The sequence below is a fragment of the Varroa destructor genome, unplaced genomic scaffold (assembly GCF_002443255.2).
Source record: "Varroa destructor unplaced genomic scaffold, Vdes_3.0 BEIS01000001.1, whole genome shotgun sequence".
Lineage (NCBI taxonomy): Eukaryota > Metazoa > Arthropoda > Arachnida > Mesostigmata > Varroidae > Varroa > Varroa destructor.
The window spans coordinates 13,637,731-13,658,375 of NW_019211454.1; the positions used below are offsets into that span (position 1 = coordinate 13,637,731).

General features: G+C 40.0%; 1 protein-coding gene across 6 annotated transcripts; it reads left to right on the forward strand.

Moving 5' to 3' along the window:
• Window positions 1-17: 17 nt before the first annotated feature.
• On the forward strand, window positions 18-10,908 carry LOC111251983 (uncharacterized). 6 transcript variants are annotated; one of them, XM_086990063.1, is made up of 9 exons: window positions 18-71; window positions 361-661; window positions 1,160-1,383; window positions 1,838-1,985; window positions 3,015-3,326; window positions 4,138-4,289; window positions 5,122-5,316; window positions 5,993-6,133; window positions 10,756-10,908. In XM_086990063.1, the coding sequence occupies exons 2-9, from the start codon at window positions 535-537 to the stop codon at window positions 10,894-10,896; spliced, it is 1,440 nt and encodes a 479-aa protein (XP_086846189.1). In that variant the 5' UTR covers window positions 18-71; window positions 361-534; the 3' UTR covers window positions 10,897-10,908. The 6 variants fall into 6 exon arrangements, with proteins under 6 accessions (XP_086846189.1, XP_086846205.1, XP_086846207.1 ...); XM_086990079.1 differs by lacking the exon at window positions 18-71 and adding an exon at window positions 130-230 and having other exon boundaries at window positions 452-661; XM_086990081.1 differs by lacking the exon at window positions 18-71 and adding an exon at window positions 140-230 and having other exon boundaries at window positions 468-661.
• Window positions 10,909-20,645: the final 9,737 nt, after the last annotated feature.

The following is a 20,645-nucleotide window of genomic DNA, read 5'->3' on the forward strand; positions in this document are numbered from 1 at the left end:
TAATTTTGGTTAGTTCGTGAGGGCGCTCGTTGCCGAGGGTGTTTTTCTTTCGACAATGCAATTTTTATCAGGTATTCACTATAAACTTGGTGATATTCGGGTCCCTTGGACCTCTATAAAAACGAAGTACTAAGATAAACAAGACGCCATTATTATCGTCTGCCTTTGTGTAGCCTGTTTATGTAAACGATTATGGAAAAAGTTTATAAAAATAGATAGACCCCTCTAAGGTAACGCGGTCTCTTTGAGAGTTTCACATGTTAATAATTGTAATGCTTCATATGGTGGACATGGCATATACTGCAGTCCTAATTGGAATACCTAACCATCAGTTCGTTTAAGATAGGGTAACATTTTTAGTTTCTCGTTTACAGAAGACATGGCTCTGTTTTAAATGTAGTCTTGGAGTATTCCGATAACGAAAAGGCGGTGTTTTATATGAAAACTTCAGAGGATTACACTTCCAGGAGGCTGGCAAAGACTTAACCAACGAGTGACACAGTAGAGGCGTTCCCAATGAGGAGGTCTTAATCAATGGCTAGCACGATGTATTGTTGCAGGAATCCACCTGACATTTTTATTCGGACAAACTATTCGCCCCTGGAGTTCTGCGTTCAGTTATTTCTGGCCTTGCATACAGTGTCCGGTCTAAAACCCGTCGGTCAGTTGGCATTAATTTTCGTCTGTTTCTTTAGATGATGTGTTTCATTTGAAGCCGGTATCATATGCTGTTAGATGGTAGGATATTTTCCTTTTTCGTTGTGGTGAGTGTTCCTCAAAACCGTTATGGGCATTGGATGCTCTAGTCAGGAATCTTGGAGAAATCATGCAGGCTATTCAAGTGGTGTATTTAACCCCCAATATTTACCCAGGTAGGCTGTGCTACGTAAGAAGAAGAATTCGAAAAAAAAAAAACACAAAAAAAAAAGTGTATTTAACAATATTCTGTCTGTGACTGTGATCTTTGGATGCTAATTGTTGCAACGTGAAAAAAAACGATACAGATATTTGAACGGTATCAGACTTGTTGAATAAATGAAAAGAACCTTTTCTACACAGTCATCGATGTATTTTATGTGTAACAGTGATATACGACAGATATTTTAGTCCGTTAATAAGATAAGATAAGACCGTTGAAAACAAGTCTTCGTTTTTATAGGATCCTTAGGTAACGCGGAAGTCGTGATAGAAAACTTTACAGTGAAAAGCGATTTCGTCCAGCTGTCGTATGGACATCTTCACTCAGAAGTCCTAATTTACAGAGGCTTTGACCAAACTAATATTAGAAATGTATACGCGGTACGTTATTGTGATCAAAGCAAGCCCATGATCGAACCCCAATTTTGTGGACAATTGTACATCCGAGAACGCGGCAGAATTGCGGTAAGGACACCTACCTCTGATCACCTACTTAAATCGAACTGAGAATATTTAAGAAATACCTATGACAGGAGACTAACAGTCTCCTTCTACTTTTTCTTTTAAGCTTTATGAGTGATATTCGTGAAGCTTCTTTCTGAAAAGGAAAAAAAAAATAGTCATACTTAAAATACGTATTCGTGAAGCTTCTTTCTGAAAAGGAAAAAAAAAAATAGTCATACTTAAAATACGTAAGCAGCTCGAAAATCGACTTTGTTGATCCCTGCTTCGAGTTTCTAGCAATGAAAAATAATTGTAGTTGAAAAATTAAAACAATCATAGGGCAATTTTTTGCCTCGTATTATCGTAAATATGGTAACTCTTGAGTAGCGCTTGAGTACGTATTAGTCAGTCACCAGAAATACTTCGCGCGCGAATTCAAATTATAATACGCAATAATCAGCTTTTTCTGATGCAGGTTTCTAAAATCTGGTTACCCAGTCGCAGCTATGAAGTAACGGTTATTCCCCATATATCAACCGGATACAAAAGGTTCGTCATCAAGCCATACTCCTTTAACGTTCTAAAGACTACAGCATGTGCCCGATGGTGTTTCATAAAATCGGGTAAGAGGTATTCATTAACAGATCCTATTTTACCTACGTATTGAAGATAAATGTCTTTGATGTGCTCACGAGTACCAATGTCGCCTATAGAAGGCAATATTTAATGCTCACTTTACTACGATTTGACTTTTCCATAAATCCCCTTATGATATGATCAAGCTATATTATTAGTGAACTTGTCTCAAGAAGAATCGTACGATTTTGGATAAGACCCTCTGAAAATTCTACAATAACTACGCTTATCGCGCTATGAAATGTGTTTAGAAAAACACAGGCACGTATTGCTTGACACAATTTGTCTACGCTTGACTATGACCAACGCGTACAAATCAAGTTTTACTGGATTGGGTTATAAGTTCTGCGGACAGTTACCAATAGAATAACTCGTAGATGCGAAGTCAGTATCCATTTATACGCGACTAATGCGATTTGGAGACTGATCTTTGTTATGCTTCTAAGACAACATTGCGGTTGCTGTTCGTCGACCACTCAGTCGTTCAGCGTGGTGAAGTGGCGTTTACGAATAGCCGTTTCGTAGAATTCTCGCGTTTGCACCGGCGTTTGCACACATTTCGAAATTAAGCCCTTTCTCTTGACAGATCTAGCCGCAGACATTAATATACAGAGAAATGCTACTGTTGGAGAATCTTCAGTGGGTCTAAATTATCTGAACGCCACGACGTATAGGAGGCTTCGGATTTTGCGCGTACTAGGTAGAACGATCATATCCTAAACACAGGTACCTTCACCCTTTCCGTCGTTATGTGCTATAATCGCCCTTCATCGAGGAATCCTGAAGATCCACTAGGCTAGGCGTTGTTTCATAGTACATGTTGAATCATGAATTTAGAGCACGCTGGCGTCGAACGTCTCAGTAGTCAGCCTCATCCTTATAAACCCCCATTTCATATATAATAAAACTCTATAAAATACCTTATAACAATAGTGATTTGTTTTGTGGCGAGCGTAATCGTTCCTCATAGATGTTCCGATAGCGTACTGGCATTTGCATGTTGCTTCTGCTTACAGCATGGAGAGAGAATATAAACTTCGGTAAGTATACTAACATAGGCAACGGATATGCCATGCTAATTGTCGGTCTGCCTCTCTCAACAACCGAGTTCCAAAAGGCCTGTGCTGAATATCCTGAACACCCGATGAAGATTCGGTTCGGATTGTTGACATCGTTTGGAGTTAACAGTCAAGTGATTCTGAGAAACGCTCGCCTCAGACACTTTATTTTGCTTATACCAATGATTCGAAACGTAGCGCCTGCAGTTCAGCTTGGTGGATATATTAAATGTCCACGCCGTAAACCACTTCCAATCTATGGAAGGATAAGTAAGACATTTTCTAAAAAATTGTCTATAATTATTATTATTTTTTTTTTTTTCGTAGTAATATTGATTTTACTCATTTTCTACATCATGACTGTGTTTGGCACCCATCCATTCCAACCTACTAGGATTACTCATGAAAAAGAAGAGTTTGCCCAGTTAACGTGGACTCTTGTCGGCTGAATTATTGTCAACTGTGACAACAGTAAGCCATGAGTCGAACTTCACAAAGGGGTCGTTTCGTTACTTTATACAACTTTATAAAAAATCATGAACGATATTATTTAAGTTACTAGTATTCGTACTGTACTGTCAGCCGACATAAAATGAATTTACTGTTTTTAACGCTTCAACCATCAAAGTTTCAGTAAGTAGTTCCTCTATGTTTAATAACAGATTCGATGGGAAGGTCAATTTATGCGTGTACGCTGCCCATGCTGGATTTTTAGTCAATACAGCGTAATTGCTGCAATATAATTAATGCAATGCTACAATAAGGGTGGATGCTGTGTCCACAGTTTGTGCTTTAGGGACGTTCTTCGCATCTGTGTTCACCTTCCATATTTCCTAGACCCAGAGCTAGCCCAACTGCATTTATTAGACGAAGCAGCTTGGTACAGTCAAGTAAGTAGGGGTTAACGAACGTGAAGGTCATCGCCGTATCGTAACCATTAGAAAGAACCGGAAAGCTGGCTAGAAAGCCTAAACTAATTAGTTCCACGTCGAGACCTACACAGGCATTGCTCCTGGACCGAAATTTGCCTAATATGCAGATACTGAATAAATCCAAAGTGTTTCAATTGTTTCGTTTACAGCTCATATGGACCACGAGGAAAGGGATAGTACTTTCGGCGATACCTTTGTTCGTCATTTCCTCGCACTTCTCGTCACTCTTCCCTCGTTTGAGTCAAATTTTGATCCTATGAGATGGAACGTACTGACTTTACGAGATGTCATTCTTAAAAATGTAGGTTAAGGTGACGTTTTTTTTTGCATTTAGACAATATAGTTATACCATTACTGCTACCGCTTTCGATTGATACGGAAAATTATCAATTTTTCGTATGTATTTCTCTTGGAGATTGTTTTAGGCTATTTACAGGTACTAAGATTACTAAAACTGGTTGTATATCCATTTCTATAACGCCAGGCTGAAAAATCCAACCCTTAAAATGTTTGTTGTTTTTACAATTGAACTAAGCTTCTCGATAGGGTTTCGGTGGCGCTACGTTAAAGAGCGATCTGACAACGTAAACTTAGAAAGATATTTGCAAGCGCTCCAATTAGCCGGTAATGGTAAATTTAAAATGAAGATCGTAATAAATATATACAAACGTATTTGCATTACTTCAATGAATTGCTGGCCAATTCAGTGCTTTCAGCCACTGCAGTTAACATTCGCGGTCGATTAAGTAGGTCGCCAACAGTAAAGCTGGATATAATTACTTTCAAAGGTTACCTTTGTCTCATTTATTAAAGATCCTGTTAGGTCTTCGCCTTGCTCAAACCTATCTGTATGATAGAGGTCACAATTTCTTCACATAGTGATTTGTGTAGGTATCTTCTTCAAGTGACAATTACTGAGAACTATTGAGTGGAATCTTGGATAAAGAAAAATAAATATATGCAGGTTTTAATGATATCTTCCGGTTGAGCGCGTTGTCGGTCACCGGGGTCACCTCAGGTGGTCAATCCGTACTTACTAGGCCTGCGGTGTGCAAGTCCGAGGCTGAAATATTATTCTAGGTAGCATACCAAGCTTATTGCTAACGACATAAGAGATTTTCCCCGATACACAGGTAGTCCTCACCGGTCTGTCGAGCTTCGAGCGCGCAGATAATTTTACCCGTGCAGACTCAACTAACGAGCGGATATTCCTTAAGGCTCCTATGATTGCCCAGTTCTTAGAACTAGATACCGAATGGTATTATAGAAGGTTCACAGGACGTATCAGAATAAAATATCGTAGCTTTGGTGTCGCCTTCAATATCACAGTAAGTTGAACGCCCGCTGTGAATACGTTGCAAAATACATTGCAAAAATGCATAGTAATGTTAAGCACCAGCCATCAGGTCCTGGGTTAGATATTCAGGTTCAAGCTGTTTGTCACGTTTCCTAATTTCGTATTATCAACTCATTGCACAGTTACATACGATCACCATAGACATTGTAGCCTTCCGTGTTGGTTTCCAACGTACCACAGGCGTGACGGTCGATTTTCAGGTGTATCACTACTTGAAAGTTTTAGCTTTCACATAATACGCTCTGTACAGTATTTCCCCTGTACGGAGAAGCCATTAATCATCTAAAGGTTAGTTCTAGGGTATAACCGGTTTATTACAAAGATTATACGGCAGCTACATCCATACGCAGTTTTATGACTACCGTGTCCTGGTCCGAATTTACGATGGCACCCGTATAGCGGGTGCCATCGTAATTTTTCGTAGAAAAAAAATCAATTTTTTTGCTTTAGCTAGTCGCCTCGTATATGTGTTCCAGTGCGTATCTAGCTATTGCCTATTACTGATATAAGCACTAAGTAAAAAAAAATTAAGGGTTACCTGGCCTATTAGCCACCCCATCCATATTCATCTTACATAAACAACCATATTGAATTTTATACAAATATAGGTATACATACCATTTTAACAAGGACACTTTTTATTCCAGTATGATGGATATAATACATGGACAGACAACTATTTAACTTACGGGTTTATTGGGATGCATACTGTTGTGTCAATGACCGGAGACTTTGAAGTACCGAGTAGATATAGCGGTGATGCGGCTGCATACATAACACAGGATTATGTAAGTTTATATCTTTGTTTGTGATTTAGGAAAAAGCTTCATTATTTACTCGAAGCGTTACTCTACATGGTACGCTGGTGAATGATCTTTCTAGACGCATGGCTTTTCTTTAAGTGATTAATATGTAACTGTTTATAATAAGCTGGGCCTTACTTCTGTCTAAAACATTAGCTAGCGTCCTCCAATTGCGACAATTCTCACTGGAATTTATTTTTCCGTCCTTGCTCCAGTGTGGGTACTTGGAGTCGAAATAGTTGATTGATCAACTATTTAAATTATAATTGTTTTTTAAAAAAAAACAACGGTTTGGGGAAAACTCACTCTTTGCTTGTAGCGGTTCGGGTCTCCTTTGAGCTTCACCAATTTCATAATCGTGACGTACTCTCTCCAGTTTTCTTCATCCCAAAGCTAGATGCTTACGCCTTTGCCCTTCAAAGGCTGTGTAGCGCACATTGCCATATATGCTAGCATACAAGCTACCTGGCACCTATTCTATGTATGTTTTTAAATACGTGCATGATACTCATGAACGTGCTCGTTAAAACACGTATGGCTGGTAAGGATTTACGGCACGCGATTGACTACTTCCCTGATTCTCTTGATGTCCTTCTCATACTACTTTTTGATTTCCATTTCTAATCATCTAGCCCAGGCAGCGACCTTTGTGTTCAGGGATCTCTTGTGACAACTTGTCGGGAGGCTCTCAGGTGACGGTCTGATCGTGGTACATCCCTTACCGTTTATCAAGTTTGATATCCCACGACACGTGTCATATTGATGATCATGCTGGTAGGGGCTCAGACGTTGGGGGTGCTCGACTTACCCGACTGGCGACACAGTCGTGCTTTTCTTAAGTGACGCTAATTTCCGTTTTTCTTTTTGGCCTCTGCCTATACAGAATCTATTAGGAAACTATGAAGCATACTACACATTCTCCTGTTCTCACGTGATCCCCTGACCTTTGGCATCAATCTGCTGAGATTTTTGTGACCAAAGTAGCCTTATCCGATGCTTCACTTATAGCGGTTTGTTATTTCTCATCATGTCTCACTATTAGGTACCAAAACACTCTTCCTAGTTGAAATAAAGTTCCTACATCTCTGCTTGACAGTGAATAAGGCGGCTGCTGTCTTCTTGAACATTTGTTCTTCGTCCGGCCACAATGTTGCCCAGGGTTACGTTTGCTTTGGTCTTCAGTTCTGTATCGGTTCTGGCAGAGATTATCAACGCTTAATCCTTTCAACATAAGCATTTGACCACTTCTACAGTAGGCACGGTTTCTCAAGATTAGTTTTTGTAACAGCCTTGTTGTGACTCGGTACTCAAAGCCATGCTCTATTTTGATTTTACCCTCATTTAAGTAGCTAGCTATAAAGGAGCGTCAGAAATAGGAAAGTATATTCTTCACCTCCAGTGCGCCTAAAATCAAACTTATGAAATGTGAGGCATTTATCACCTGTAGATGAATCGCCAAGAGGGACCTTTCACTTAGCTAATCAGTTTCTTCGCGACAAGGATTTTAGGCGCTTTACCGTAACGGGATAGCAAAGTGGCCTGTACAAACTTGATTGTCCAATATATTCTGGTATGTTTTTTTCACTCATTTAAGAGATTATCTTCTCACGCAACTTTAAGGACATTTATCGCAGGATTTCCAAGTGGTTGATTAGTAAGAACTTCCGCCTCCGATGATATGCAATATGTCCTGCTGTCTTCTTACTCTTGTCCTCACATCCACGGTTGCTTTTTCAGTCAGCTGAGTATTATCCTGTACGTATAGCACCTCCCTTTTTGCTTGTCCTTGGAGCCCCGAAAATTATTTTTCGATTATCTCACTTAATCAGCTGATTTGGGGTTTGGGCATCGCTCTCGCTAATTTACCCTGAGCTTTTTCGTATCCTATTAAGCATAAGTTGCTTGTCAGTTCTCCGATCAGCTATAGCCGCTCCTTACCTTTATTTTCTCTGATGTTTTCGCGCAGGTTGGCTGTGGCTTCCTTGGGGTTCACTTTCAAACTGCTGACAATGATAATGTGATGTGGTTCCGAACATCAATATTTTGCTCCCGCAGTTTTTCGCTGCTTCAGTAATGAATCAATCCCGCACTAGTGATTTTTTTCATGGAGTTATTGAAAAATTATTTCCTCTTGTCCTTATCGAACTCCTGATTTGACCTTTTTAACGTTCTCGAGGAAATTAAAGTCTGTCCAATTACCAGACCGCAGCAGCATCTGAACGCCACTGGCAGCGAATACCCCAAAGATATTCCGAACTGTGTGACAAGGCGCCCCATCGTCAATGAAGACGTACCCACATTCAGGTAGTCTTTCCCTTATCCAAGGCATCTCGCTCTCGATAACCCCCAGAGTACTCCTACTGCTTTGATATTTTCTATACGAAATGTATCATCAATGCCTTTGCCAGAAATCACAAACTGCTTTATAATTTTCAACGTATGTTTAATTTTCGGTATGGGGCAATTTTCAGAAAATCGTTCACCAGCACCTATGAAGGTATAATGGGCGGTATTTTCGAACATTTTTCAAAATTAGATTTGTCTAAAAAACTGATTTTTGCTCAATTCTCAACGGTCCGATTTTCGACTTGGTTTGCCGAATGAAAACGGGCTCCTTTCATTCGAGCATTGAACCGAAGTTTCTTAGCAGGTCTACTGCTCTTGAAGTCAGAGTCGTCAGCGAAGCGTAATTTTTAACATAGCGAGTCCATGATCTTTTCTTTGGGAAAAGACATTATACGTGACGAACACGTATCTCTGAAGAGTTCGTAAATAATCGCTCGGTCGTTCCGATTCGTAGTACATCTTTTTCAATTCTAAACACGAATTTTACGGGACGACTAGGGAAGGTTCTCTCAGCTCCCTGGCTGTAAGTTGGTGATCCCAAGCTGGGAAAAATCAAACGTGCCAACAGGGTCGCGCTGTGCTGAACTAGCAGTCTGCTAGTTAATGTTCCCTGTTCCTCAGCGACACTTTACCTACAGGAACAGACAAGGTCACCCAAACAATGTTAAAACGCTGTTAAGCTCTGCGAAACATCACCACTACGGCGCTGAGCAGTCGTGTTTGATAGTGAGGTAGAATGCTCCGGCTCTACGTAGTATGAGATATTACCACTAAATATAATAGTGTATTTCGTAGAAACGAAATCATGCTAAGATCCGTTGAAATCCGACTATAGTAAAGCTATCACGCTTACGATCGAAGATATACTAGGTCAATTTTACGTATCACACTATTTGTCAGCCGTTTGAAAATTTGTCGTTTTTATTGATATAGTTATCGAGATTTTTATCAACATGTAAAGTATGAAGACAGCATAGAAGAGAACAACGCGATCCTCGTAAACTAAAACCCATAAATATCTCTCGTTTCGGTTCTGCACAGCCTGCTTTAGGACATAGAACTAACTGCGTGTTGAATTTATCCGAGTCTATTCGACTGAGCAGAGACTGTGGAATGTGTAGAAGTTTCTGCAGCCTTGCGGTAGGTTGCCGATGTCTTTATCAGACTCCCGATTCCAGAGATGCATTCGTACGGCGCGTCTGATACGGCGCATGATCGCTGAAAAAATCCGTAGTACCGTACTTTTTGTATGATCATTTAAAGCAAGGATGGCCCATAACTATAAAAACAAGAGTCCGCTGATCCCCTTCTACTCATCTAATGAGTAGCCAATATTTGTAGTCTTAGGCGACCGTTAAAGCTTAGCGCAAGTGGCAGTAATCTAAGAGTCGCCATACAGGGAAATAATTTTCCTCTTCTATAGCGCGTTTGAAAAGACGTTAGACGATACCTGATAATGCAGTAGCTCAGGCCCGTTGGAAAAGGTATAATTGTTTACGAAAGCAATTACAATCCTATTCTTTCTCGTACGCGCAATTAAAACGTCTATGATCTAGCGAGGGCTTGAAATGGCGCGTTAATTATAGCTTAAATGACAGCTCATTTGGCATTGGAAAACTAACGCCACGTAGTGCCACTGGTTCCTTAAGGTGGGTTACACCGAAATAATCGTACTCCTCTAAACACGTCCTAGTAGGCAAAGCTCGTTCCAGTTCTCCGGCCTTCTTCTCCTTGCCAATCCGCATTGGAGAAACTCGAGGGGGTCATGTCGGTGTAGCAATCACGTTGATGACAGTCGTATCCGTGGTTCAATATGCGTTCTGGCTTTTTGAGCAATAGAGTATGTGGGGCGAATTGGGACCCTAATGCTTGTCGTCCATCATTTTTAGAATACAAAAACAGAACGGAGCCGTAAATTCATCTATGGGAGTAGAAATTGCGTATTTTAGAGGGGTGAGCAAAACGCGAATAAAAATATCGTTATGCCTACGGTCAGTACTAGAAGCTTATTGGCTGCTAGTTAGTGTGCATTTCCGCATCTATGTTGTGAACGGTGCAGGCCCGAGACCAAAGCTGCAATCAGATATGTCTATGGTAGCTTAGTGCATCTTTTTTTTTTTGTTAAAATGTGGATTACACAAGAACAACATCAGTGTTTTTCTTAGATATTTACCCTGAGCGCCATATGTACACGTGCATAGCAGCTCATAGCGTATAGTTACGTTTGGCATATTATTAACGCGTTGAATTTCTATTTACAGGGTCACGAGTTAACTGTATATTCTGAAGAACTTCGTAATCGTATTAAAGCCATTTTGCTTGGTCATGCCAATACGATCCTAAAACAAATAAATCTTCCTGTTTACTTAGAAACATATGAATTTAATAAAACTCTTGGCTAATAAATGTTTGAAGTTCACAGTGTAATTAATTAGACTGATGGTCATATAATACGCATGAGGTTGTTATGTTTAGTGATTGCCGAGGTGATATGACAAGTAGACTTACTAGTTGACGCAATATAGGACGCGTGACCTAGTTAAGAGTAAATTTGGTATTTTTGTTTTTATAAATTAGCGATCGGTAATAGGTAGCTTCAATCAAAGTTAAGGAAGTTCTACGATTTGGGCATAATCGATTCGTTCGGATCACGTTTTAATTTCACTTCTGACTGAAAAGATGGTCGTATCGGGTGAAAAAGTTAATTTGCTATACCAACTTTTTATCGAACCGAAACAGCGAAGAAGAGTTGGTCTGTGACGTCCAAGATGCGATCATTGACGCTAATAAGCTACTTTCAAAAACAGTCATAGGATCCTCGTTGTATATGTCACATTTATCTTAAGCTCTTGTCGCAATTTTGGCGCCTCGGCAGGAACATGACAGACATTTATTTTGTATTTCAAGATAATGGTACTTTATAACCGTGTGTTGTTTTCTTCCAATTCAACATATGTACCCTTAGGAATCTGAGGTCGTTTTCTCATATATTGTCCTTGCAGAGTTCTGCGGGTAAATTATAATAGGCCGTAAAAATCAAAACATTCCAGAAAATGGTTCACGAATAAGGGTTCCATCTTCGAATTGATGTATTCAATGAATGTCTGGTAGGACTTTCACCGAAAACATCATGAGGCGTTGGTTTTAAAAGGAAGGTTCTGAATGATCTACGATACCCCTCATCCGGATGCTTGTGGTAGAAGTGTTCATATGGTCGGAAACGGGAGCTTTAAGATGCGTCCTAACATGCCGGGTACCTCCACCTGGACGATCTGATCCTATCCACATACTCGAACTTTTCATTTCCGTATTACTAATTCTATGCATCTTCTGCCTTGTAAGTAAAGCGTTGTCAATGCAAAAATTGGTCGGTCGAGCGGCCGGTTTATTACTTGCTATATCCGTAGCTGGTTGCTGCTGTCTAATTAGTTCCCAACAGGAATGCCTGGGCTTCTAGCCCAGGCATTCCTGTTGGGTATTTCATTAAACGGCTAGCTCCCAGCGCGAAACGAAGTATGTCTATGCCCGTGTTCGAGCCACAATACGATAACTTAGTGGATAATGTAGCTGCCTGCTAACCTTAGGAAAACGTTGTAATCTAGGATCAAATCTGGGCATAGATACACTGTTCGCTGCGCGCAAGGAGCCAGCTGTCTGATAGAATGCTGCCTAACGGCGATATCGGGCGTTACACTCGAAACATCGAGTGACGTTGGCCTGATACGGTTTGGCCTGCAAAACTGAATAACGAAGAGTTCATAGCTGTGTGTGAAGTGCATAAGCGTTGTAGTTTCGTTGAAATTCACAAGGTAACATGGAATTGGAGATAGGGGTATCGCATGATATGAGTTTGAGTTAGGTTAAAAACAGAAATGAAACAATTTCTTTGCTGTTACGTTCCGATAATAATCTATTCTTATTGAAAAATTGACGTTCTGCGATAATCGTAAATGGTCAGATCAGTGAGCGGATGCAGCTGAATAAGGTAAATGTACAGGTACAAAGCTGAAAGTGCATTTGGCGATTTAGATGTTTCTTACTATAGTTTAATAAATTCTGATTTATCGATTATGACTGAAGTATACTATAATATAAGTATACTATATAGAGTAACGCTCCATCTAAAACTGCAAGAATTACGATGGAAAGTATGCAAGAGCGCCTTTTTTTGTCATCATACTTGCCAGATATTAGCGATCTTTTCCATAATCTCGACAACTGTTTAATAACTATTCAATATATTTAATATGATGCCGTTTCGCCAATAACGTCGGAAGATAAAGCTACTAGAGATTTCTCATCAAATACCGGCCTGCTTGTTAACCTGATAACTTACAAAATGCACTTCAATAAATTTAACGCTTCACTTTCAGACCATTCGAAGTCATCATTTCGAGACTTCATCTAAAAAAATGAAATTACCAGTTGGAGGAAAATTCTTTCTAAACAAATAGCCATATTCTGTATGAGTAATCTCTATGCATTTAACTGAGGGACTATATTTTCCTCAGCGAAAGAAAACTACATAGCCACTAATGACGATTTATAGAAAATAAAAGGAATATGATAAAAAAAAAAAAAAATACATTCTACGATAATTCAACGCTAATTGTTATAGAATTGCTTTGTCTGCTAAAAAGGCTGTTTATATGACTGACGTTGTGGCGCGCATCTTGTCCATTACTTCGTAGATCTGGGATTCTAGTAGCGCTTAAAACGCCTACGCCATGTTTCGCTTGTCATTTAATTATAGGAAAATGTCAAAGTGATAGTAAAATTATAAAGAAGTGTATGTAAAATGAATAGAAATAGAATGTAAGTTAATTACGAACTTAACGAGGATGCCTAACTAAGGAAAACGTTGCGAGCTGGCAAATAGAGAAACAATATTGTTAATTAGGTGGAATATACCTAAAACCAAAGAACTACGACAAAATTGACGATACAAGCAGAAATCTGCTTCTTAGAACAAAACCGTATTACCGTAGCACTGCCATTTAGACCGATATTTAATCTACACACACCTGATCGATCTATAATCACTGCATCGATGCGCTTCATCCACTGAATCGATGCTAGAAGTTTACCTGAAAATATATACTAGCTGTCCAGATTTACAAAGTTAAGTAACTTCATGAAACCTATGAACGTTACTACGATTACTACCAGCTATTGATTGAACAGACACCTAGCAACACTATAACCCTACAATCGATTGAATTTTTTCATTAAAGAAATTCAAATATTAAGTAAAAAAGGGTAAGTTGAAGCTAATTTATCTTGTTGTTCTCTATACTAAAAAGTTTATGACGGTGGCTGCCGTCGATTTCGCCAGCCTTTCCTTATATATAGTGTAAGCGTGACATAGAGGCAACTGTGTAGCGTTGTACATGCATGTAAACATGGCCAATCAAAGGCCTATTAGGATAGTGCGTTAGATAAACATTTTACGCCTAGCCTGGATCTGTCTGTATGACACTGTAATTCAGTCAGCCAGAATACCAGAAGCTACATAGTCTATGATAAAGCAAACACGCTCCTAATACAAGCAGATCGTGAGTAAATTGATTGAGATCTTAGTTTTTTGCTGAGGACAATGCCGAGACAACTTTGACATGATTATAATGTCACGGTCCGATATTGTTAGTATCGTTGCAAGTATACTTTTTTGAAATTTATTTAGCTTTCTTAAATAAATGTATTGGTCGCAAAGGTCGAGAATGGAGCGCGTCTAGTTTACCTATGACGAGAGATGATACGCATCGGTTCATGGGAGGCCGAGATTCTGGAGCTCTCTTATGATCGATAATAACGTGTAGTCATTTCCATTTGGCAATGTTATTAATTCAGCGTTAGCGTGGGAAGTTTTTCATGAAATTTATGGATAATACAAATTTTACAGACGTCCTTTTACAGGCTGGCCCAAATCACAGATATTGCTATTTATCTCAACATCAATTACGGATCGATTCATCCGGTGAGACATGCGAGGCGGTAGACAACTGAATTTTTCAATAGGTTTAGTAAAAACACAATTCCATTTGTTTTAGTTCCAGTCGGCAAAGCCATCGATATTTAATCTATAACAATGATTTAATTCGTTATATTATTTACGCAATCTAATCTATATTATTAGAATGGTTTAATTGTAAATTAAAATTTACTTAAAAACTATTTTAATAAATATGGCGATTTTTTCCAATTATTTACTTTTTACGAGTGTGCCGTTCTCAGTTAAAACGAAGGTTACACTTTACCCTATCGACAAGATGTTTATGACGAGGGCGCTCACTTCACGGACGCAAATAACTTGCCGTAGGGTATAAAAGAAGACGATCTGTAGAAACGTCTCAAATTCGAGATGAACAACCATCTGTTCCTGCTGCCGTCGTTGCCGAAGCTGAACATCCCGCTAACGAATTGAATGATTAGCTGTCTGCTAACCGTAGTCCTTCTTGCCAAATTTTCTGAGCGTGTGTGTGTGTGTGTGTGCATATTGTGTGTGTGCATGCGGTAGGCAGGCCACTTCAATACTGCCTACTGGAAAAGCTTCAAGGACCATTTCACCTGCAGCAGCTATTGCCATATCCTATTGTAGCTAATCTTGGAAAATTATGTAAAACGAATTCTCGGAATCGGGCGGAAAAAGGGGCGTTACATTTGCAAACGACAAGCGCAATCCGCGAAAAAAGAAGAGACGAGAGAAAAAAACAAACGAAGATGCTCATGAACGATTTGAATAGGTTCGACCAGCATGTTAGTCGCTCCACACACTTTACATACAGAGGACGGTAGCGAGATTGTTGGGGAAGGAGCAGGAAGTGAGCATGTGTGCGCGAAGTGCCGATCAATTCAACGATCCTTCAGGCGATATGTAGAGTAAAAGAGGAAAACTGCTTGTGGTACCATCAAAGGGTAGCAGGACTTTTAACGGAAGAACCTGTAACACACGCTGTGAGCTCCGGATGAAGTGACGTCGATTTATTACAGCATCTCAGCAAATGCTCTTCTATTGCGTCTGCTGGAGGGGATACGCACCTGTTATCTTCGAACAGTCATCCGTTATCTTTTTAAATACTAGAAGTTCAGCCCTTGATATCCTGTGCACCACACCAGAACAACAGTTCCCACCAAAAACTTTCCCGTGTCAACTCCAGTTACAAACACGCTGTGTTTGTTACAAACAGTTACAGACTACTTGCTTCTCATAAAGTGAATATGAAAGTAAGTCAGCCAGCTGCACAGGTGTTATTAAATTTAATATCATCAGTCCTTCAAAACATCTGCAAATGAATCATGTTTATTATCACCTTTGCTGTCTCTCTTTAATTTACATTAGATATTGCCGAGTCCATAGTGGCATGAAGTCCTCTTGCTAACATGGCGAATAACGTTTACATAAGAACGGCGGTCAATGTTTTTACAACAAATTGACTGCCATGAGATATTGGTTATGATTTATGAGCATTTGCCTCTGTCTGTTCACTGATCACTTGGACTCTAAAAATAACGTACTTCTTTTCACTCTAATTTCGCTATGGACATCATTATGTTTTCTGTAAGTGCTAGATTATAGACTTGGTGGATGTGTCAAAGGCGTATTTAATAGAACTCAAGGTGTAGCGTTGACAATTTTCTTAGTTTATTTATGATTTCGATGGGTTATATAGCTATTTATTAGTTTCGATATATGAAGTACACTCTGAAGGCGCGGAGCGTGCGGCTGTAAAGTACCCGTTCCTGCCAGCAAGCCAACGATAATCCTAGCTAATGGGATCTAGTGTACATATTTCTTCTTGGCTTTAGGAAAGCGCTTCTTTCAAAAGATTTTTGGTCCTTGGCTGGTCCTTATTCCCGAGTGCATCGGCTTCAATCCCTTGAGATTGGAACGGAAATGGTAAGGCCCACGGTTTGGCATCCTAGCCACCTGACTTTCGCCTCTGTGCCCCTCCTGCACTGCTGGCCATTCCCCTTCGAGCGAAGCCTTTGAGAACCTGATGTGGCGTAGCATGAGCACATTTAATAATGACCACCCGAGGCAGGCTAAATTGAATAGGACGCTACATTGTGTTCCAAACAGCTATAGAAGATTCAGAATATGTTAACGTTTGCACAGACGATCGGGAGAAACCGAAAGGGTAGGGGAACGTTCCATGCTTGTGGGTGAATGATTGTATCGTGTATATATTCACATTGCTATCAAAGAACAGTGCTGTATTAATTCAAAGCGTGTTTATTATTCAGCGTCAATTGTGAAAATTGTCAAAACTGGGCATATGGGAGCACCACGACAAACTCTTCCCTGGGCTTTCGTACGTTCTTTACGTCGATGCGTTCGCATTCTTCTGTAACAACATCGTCCACTGTCTGTTTAAAGGGGGAAGAAATTGCTCCGAACTGAAGCATACCAGTGACACCAAAGAAACTAGCAATGAATGCGCCATGGCCTTGGGATCGGACAGGTTTCTTTTACCTGGCGTTTACAAAATGACTTACTTTTGACGAAAATTTACGTAAACGTTCGAAATCCTATCCATCCGCCATGATAGCAAATAACATTTTAATGGACTTACTCAGTTTCAATGCAGGAAACATGGTACTGTGCGTGCTAAACGTCTTTGCTAGCACCAACAAACAAATTAAGCTAAAGAGACGATTGATACTCGTACAAGGTTTTAACACTCCATAATATAATGTGTCATGCAATGTCTACCATGGGACTTCCAGTCATGCCCCAGACTCAAGGCCGGGGGTGTCGAACTGTAAGACTTTACAGTCTTACAGCTCGACACCCCTATTGAAAGTTTACAGTTTCAATGGACACGGAAGTTTAATGATTGGTATTTGCAGGTTTGACAACTTCTCTATGTATGATTTAGTGTTGAAACAAATACCGAACGTGTCCTGGATAACTATAGGCTGGTCGAGTAAGACCAAGCTGAAACAGAGAAGCTGACGCCTGGCTGCACTGTCATTCATCGGTTTTTTTGAAATTGATCAAAAACCTGTGTTGTCTCTGCGACTTTTGTGTTCCCTGATTTCGTTCTCTACTACGCGTCAAAACACCTTAACGTCGAACACCTGTTAGAGAGGGCTCCACTGCAGTAAAAGCTTATTGAAACCTGCACCTTACACAGCTTCGCCTCAATGTCATCAGGCGCAAAATACAACGGCTTCGCGGGACACCCTTCGCTCCAGCACTATAAATAGCTTCTTATTCTTACCTGTTGCACAGGATGTGTTATTGGTTGGACTTGAAGAAGTGACCCATTGGTTTCTTTCAACCACAGGCCTGACTGCCTGAGCTACGTTTAAACAATATATAGAGCTCTTAGTATTTCTCCATATATACATATATGTATACGTTAGTGTTATCGGCTTGCTTGTATATTGAGTGCGTCAATTGTTTGCCGTTGTAGTATCGTAAAAGCGCGTCGCTGTCCCCAGCCAGCCCTTAGCATTTACCTCTAGTTCCTGTTATCTGCAATTTGGCGTGGTAAGATAGATAAACACGTACGGAACATGATATACGGCCATATTATATCCAGCCATTCGGCTTACTCGAGAAGAATTTCGAAGGATGGAGAACGCTAGAGGACGCTGCAATTAAATCGACTGCACAACGAACCAACGTTCAACGTCTACGAATACCAAGAGCATTTGTTTTGCTATCCTGCCTATCGAGAAAAACTTCTGGGCTAATCTTTCGATATATCGTAGTACTTCGTTCCTCTGCCGAAGCGTCCAATTAAGCTACATGCTGCCCGGCTACAAGAGCTGCAATACCTAATATTAGCACTAATGTTTCTAAAGAAATCTGGAGCACAATCTTTGTTAATCGGTCCTGTTCAAGCTACTTCAATAATATTCCATCTTGAGTATTTTCTTTGTACTGCAGTCGTAGCCAAAGGTATCATCGCTAGATGCTTGCCTAAACAATCGGTCAGCTATTTTCAGGCCATTTACTTGTTCATCACACAAATTCGTTTTGGCATCATCTCAAAAATGGCCTTTTTTCATCTTGACTAAGTGCGGCGATGCTTCAAGCCACGTTACTATTTTATATTAGCTATCATTGTTCTATTCTACCTAATCGCGCGTCTTGGAGGACGCTCTTAGTCTTATTTCAGAAATGAAATGTTATAAGATGCTGCTTCTCTTCGTTACTTGTTTGACCTACCTGCGTCAATGCTATCTAAGGTCAACATTGTCACTTTACAGAACGGCGATATATTATAGTCGTTTCTATTTTTGCTTTGTTAATCAATACGATATTTCGACTGTACAGCACCCATGATAGCAATGATCCTTGTCCAACAGAAAAACAGTGCACCTTCTCCTTGGAAACGTCTTGCAACCTATGCTAACATCACGAACGTAGACAAAAAGAGCTGCGCTACAAATCCCCATCTATGATTATTACTTATTCCCGTTCAGCGTCGAATTATCCTGCTCTATGAGGTCTTAGTCTTTTATATTTCAAAGGAACACACGTTTACGGACTCCGAGCTTGTAGAGGATTATACATACATCTCTCAGTTCTTCAGCTATCCTTAACTCGACACATGGTCTGTCAGTGTTGTTATAGATCTTTTGAGGTTACCGAAGTGTATCTCTGATCATCCATTTGCATTCATTATGCTATATTGTTTGTTACACTTGTTTCATCTGTTCATGGTAGGCGCTCGCAGGATCAAAGGACAATTAAAATCAATGAAGGTTCGTTAACAGCGTTGTGATGGCCTCCGTAGTGCTATGGATAAGCAATCGGATGCAGCTCGATGAAGATTTGGCAACACATTCTAACACGAGAAGATCTGTCTTTGTTTAAGCAGGCGCCCATTTCTCGCCGTAGGTTTGTATCAGAGGCTAATCGTATCCAACCCGTCTCTTTAGTTTTCGACTTTTATGAGCTAGACGCTAAATACGTCATCCGCCAAGCTATCAGGGGATCATATCGAACTCGTCCGCCCATACTATATCTGACAGGATATGGTTCGACCAGATGAGAACTTTCTTCAGTTTTGTTTTGACTGTATCCAGATGGGAACTAATATATTGAGGGTTTCTTTTTTTCATCTGTATTATAAATGACACTCCTGGTAACCATGCATAACCAGTATAGGAGCCACTCGTCCCTCGCGATTTCAGCATCGATTGGGGCTTTAAGCCGCTTAGAGGCTTCTTGTAAATGTTCACTCGCTGCGAGTATCTCCTTGACAAAAGCACGAGTGAACGAGTCGTGTCGGACTCGGCACTCCATAACTTTCCATACATAGCGGTCTAGCGGGGGCTGTATTCTCAAGCTGTGATGGTTGCACAAGGATCAGGAGGATTATTATAAATGCACATGTGGACAGTAGCGATTAATTTTGAAGGCCGACCCGTTCTCTCTCTATCATATATTTTTTGTTATGATTTGTTAAAGCTTGTTCATGTTTCTTTCGCTTTCGCACACACGCTTAAGCGCGATACATAATCGACTTAGGATGACCCAACAAGCTGATAACATCTATGGGAATTTGTCCAATGCAAATACTAACCAAATCTCCGCTATCGTTCGTTACGGCGAGTTTGTCGTTTTATTATACTAACAACTGGTCTTCGTCTGGTACCAGACGTAGAACACATGGCCGTTGCGATAAAGAGTCCGCTAAAATTTGTCCCAGTTTGTACTTTGTATATAGACGATATTAAGGACTCTAACCTTTGAACAATTTTTACAAACCTAGTTCTGTTATAGTGCACTGTCTTGCGTACAAATTGCATAAATTTCAAAAGGTAATTAGTATATAGTTCTTCTATATTTTTCTATTATATCTCTATTATTTAGAGTCAATACGTTGAAGAGATATATGTTAGATATATATATAGAGAGCAATATTTGACGGGTATGGTGGATGATAGAGCTTCCCACCGTACAACTAGCGCATTTCGTTATCATACAATAGGACTGTTCTACCTCCATTCGCTAATGTTGGCTGTTTAGATTCTTCATCATTTCCTCCGGTTGTTGATAATAGATCCCGTACTTTACCCGACGATACCGAACTAGTAGACAACGCTACTAAAAAAAAAAAACATAATTTTTTTTTACAGCAGCACATTTATTTTAAAGTGATATCCCTTCGGTTTACAAGCATCCACCCAA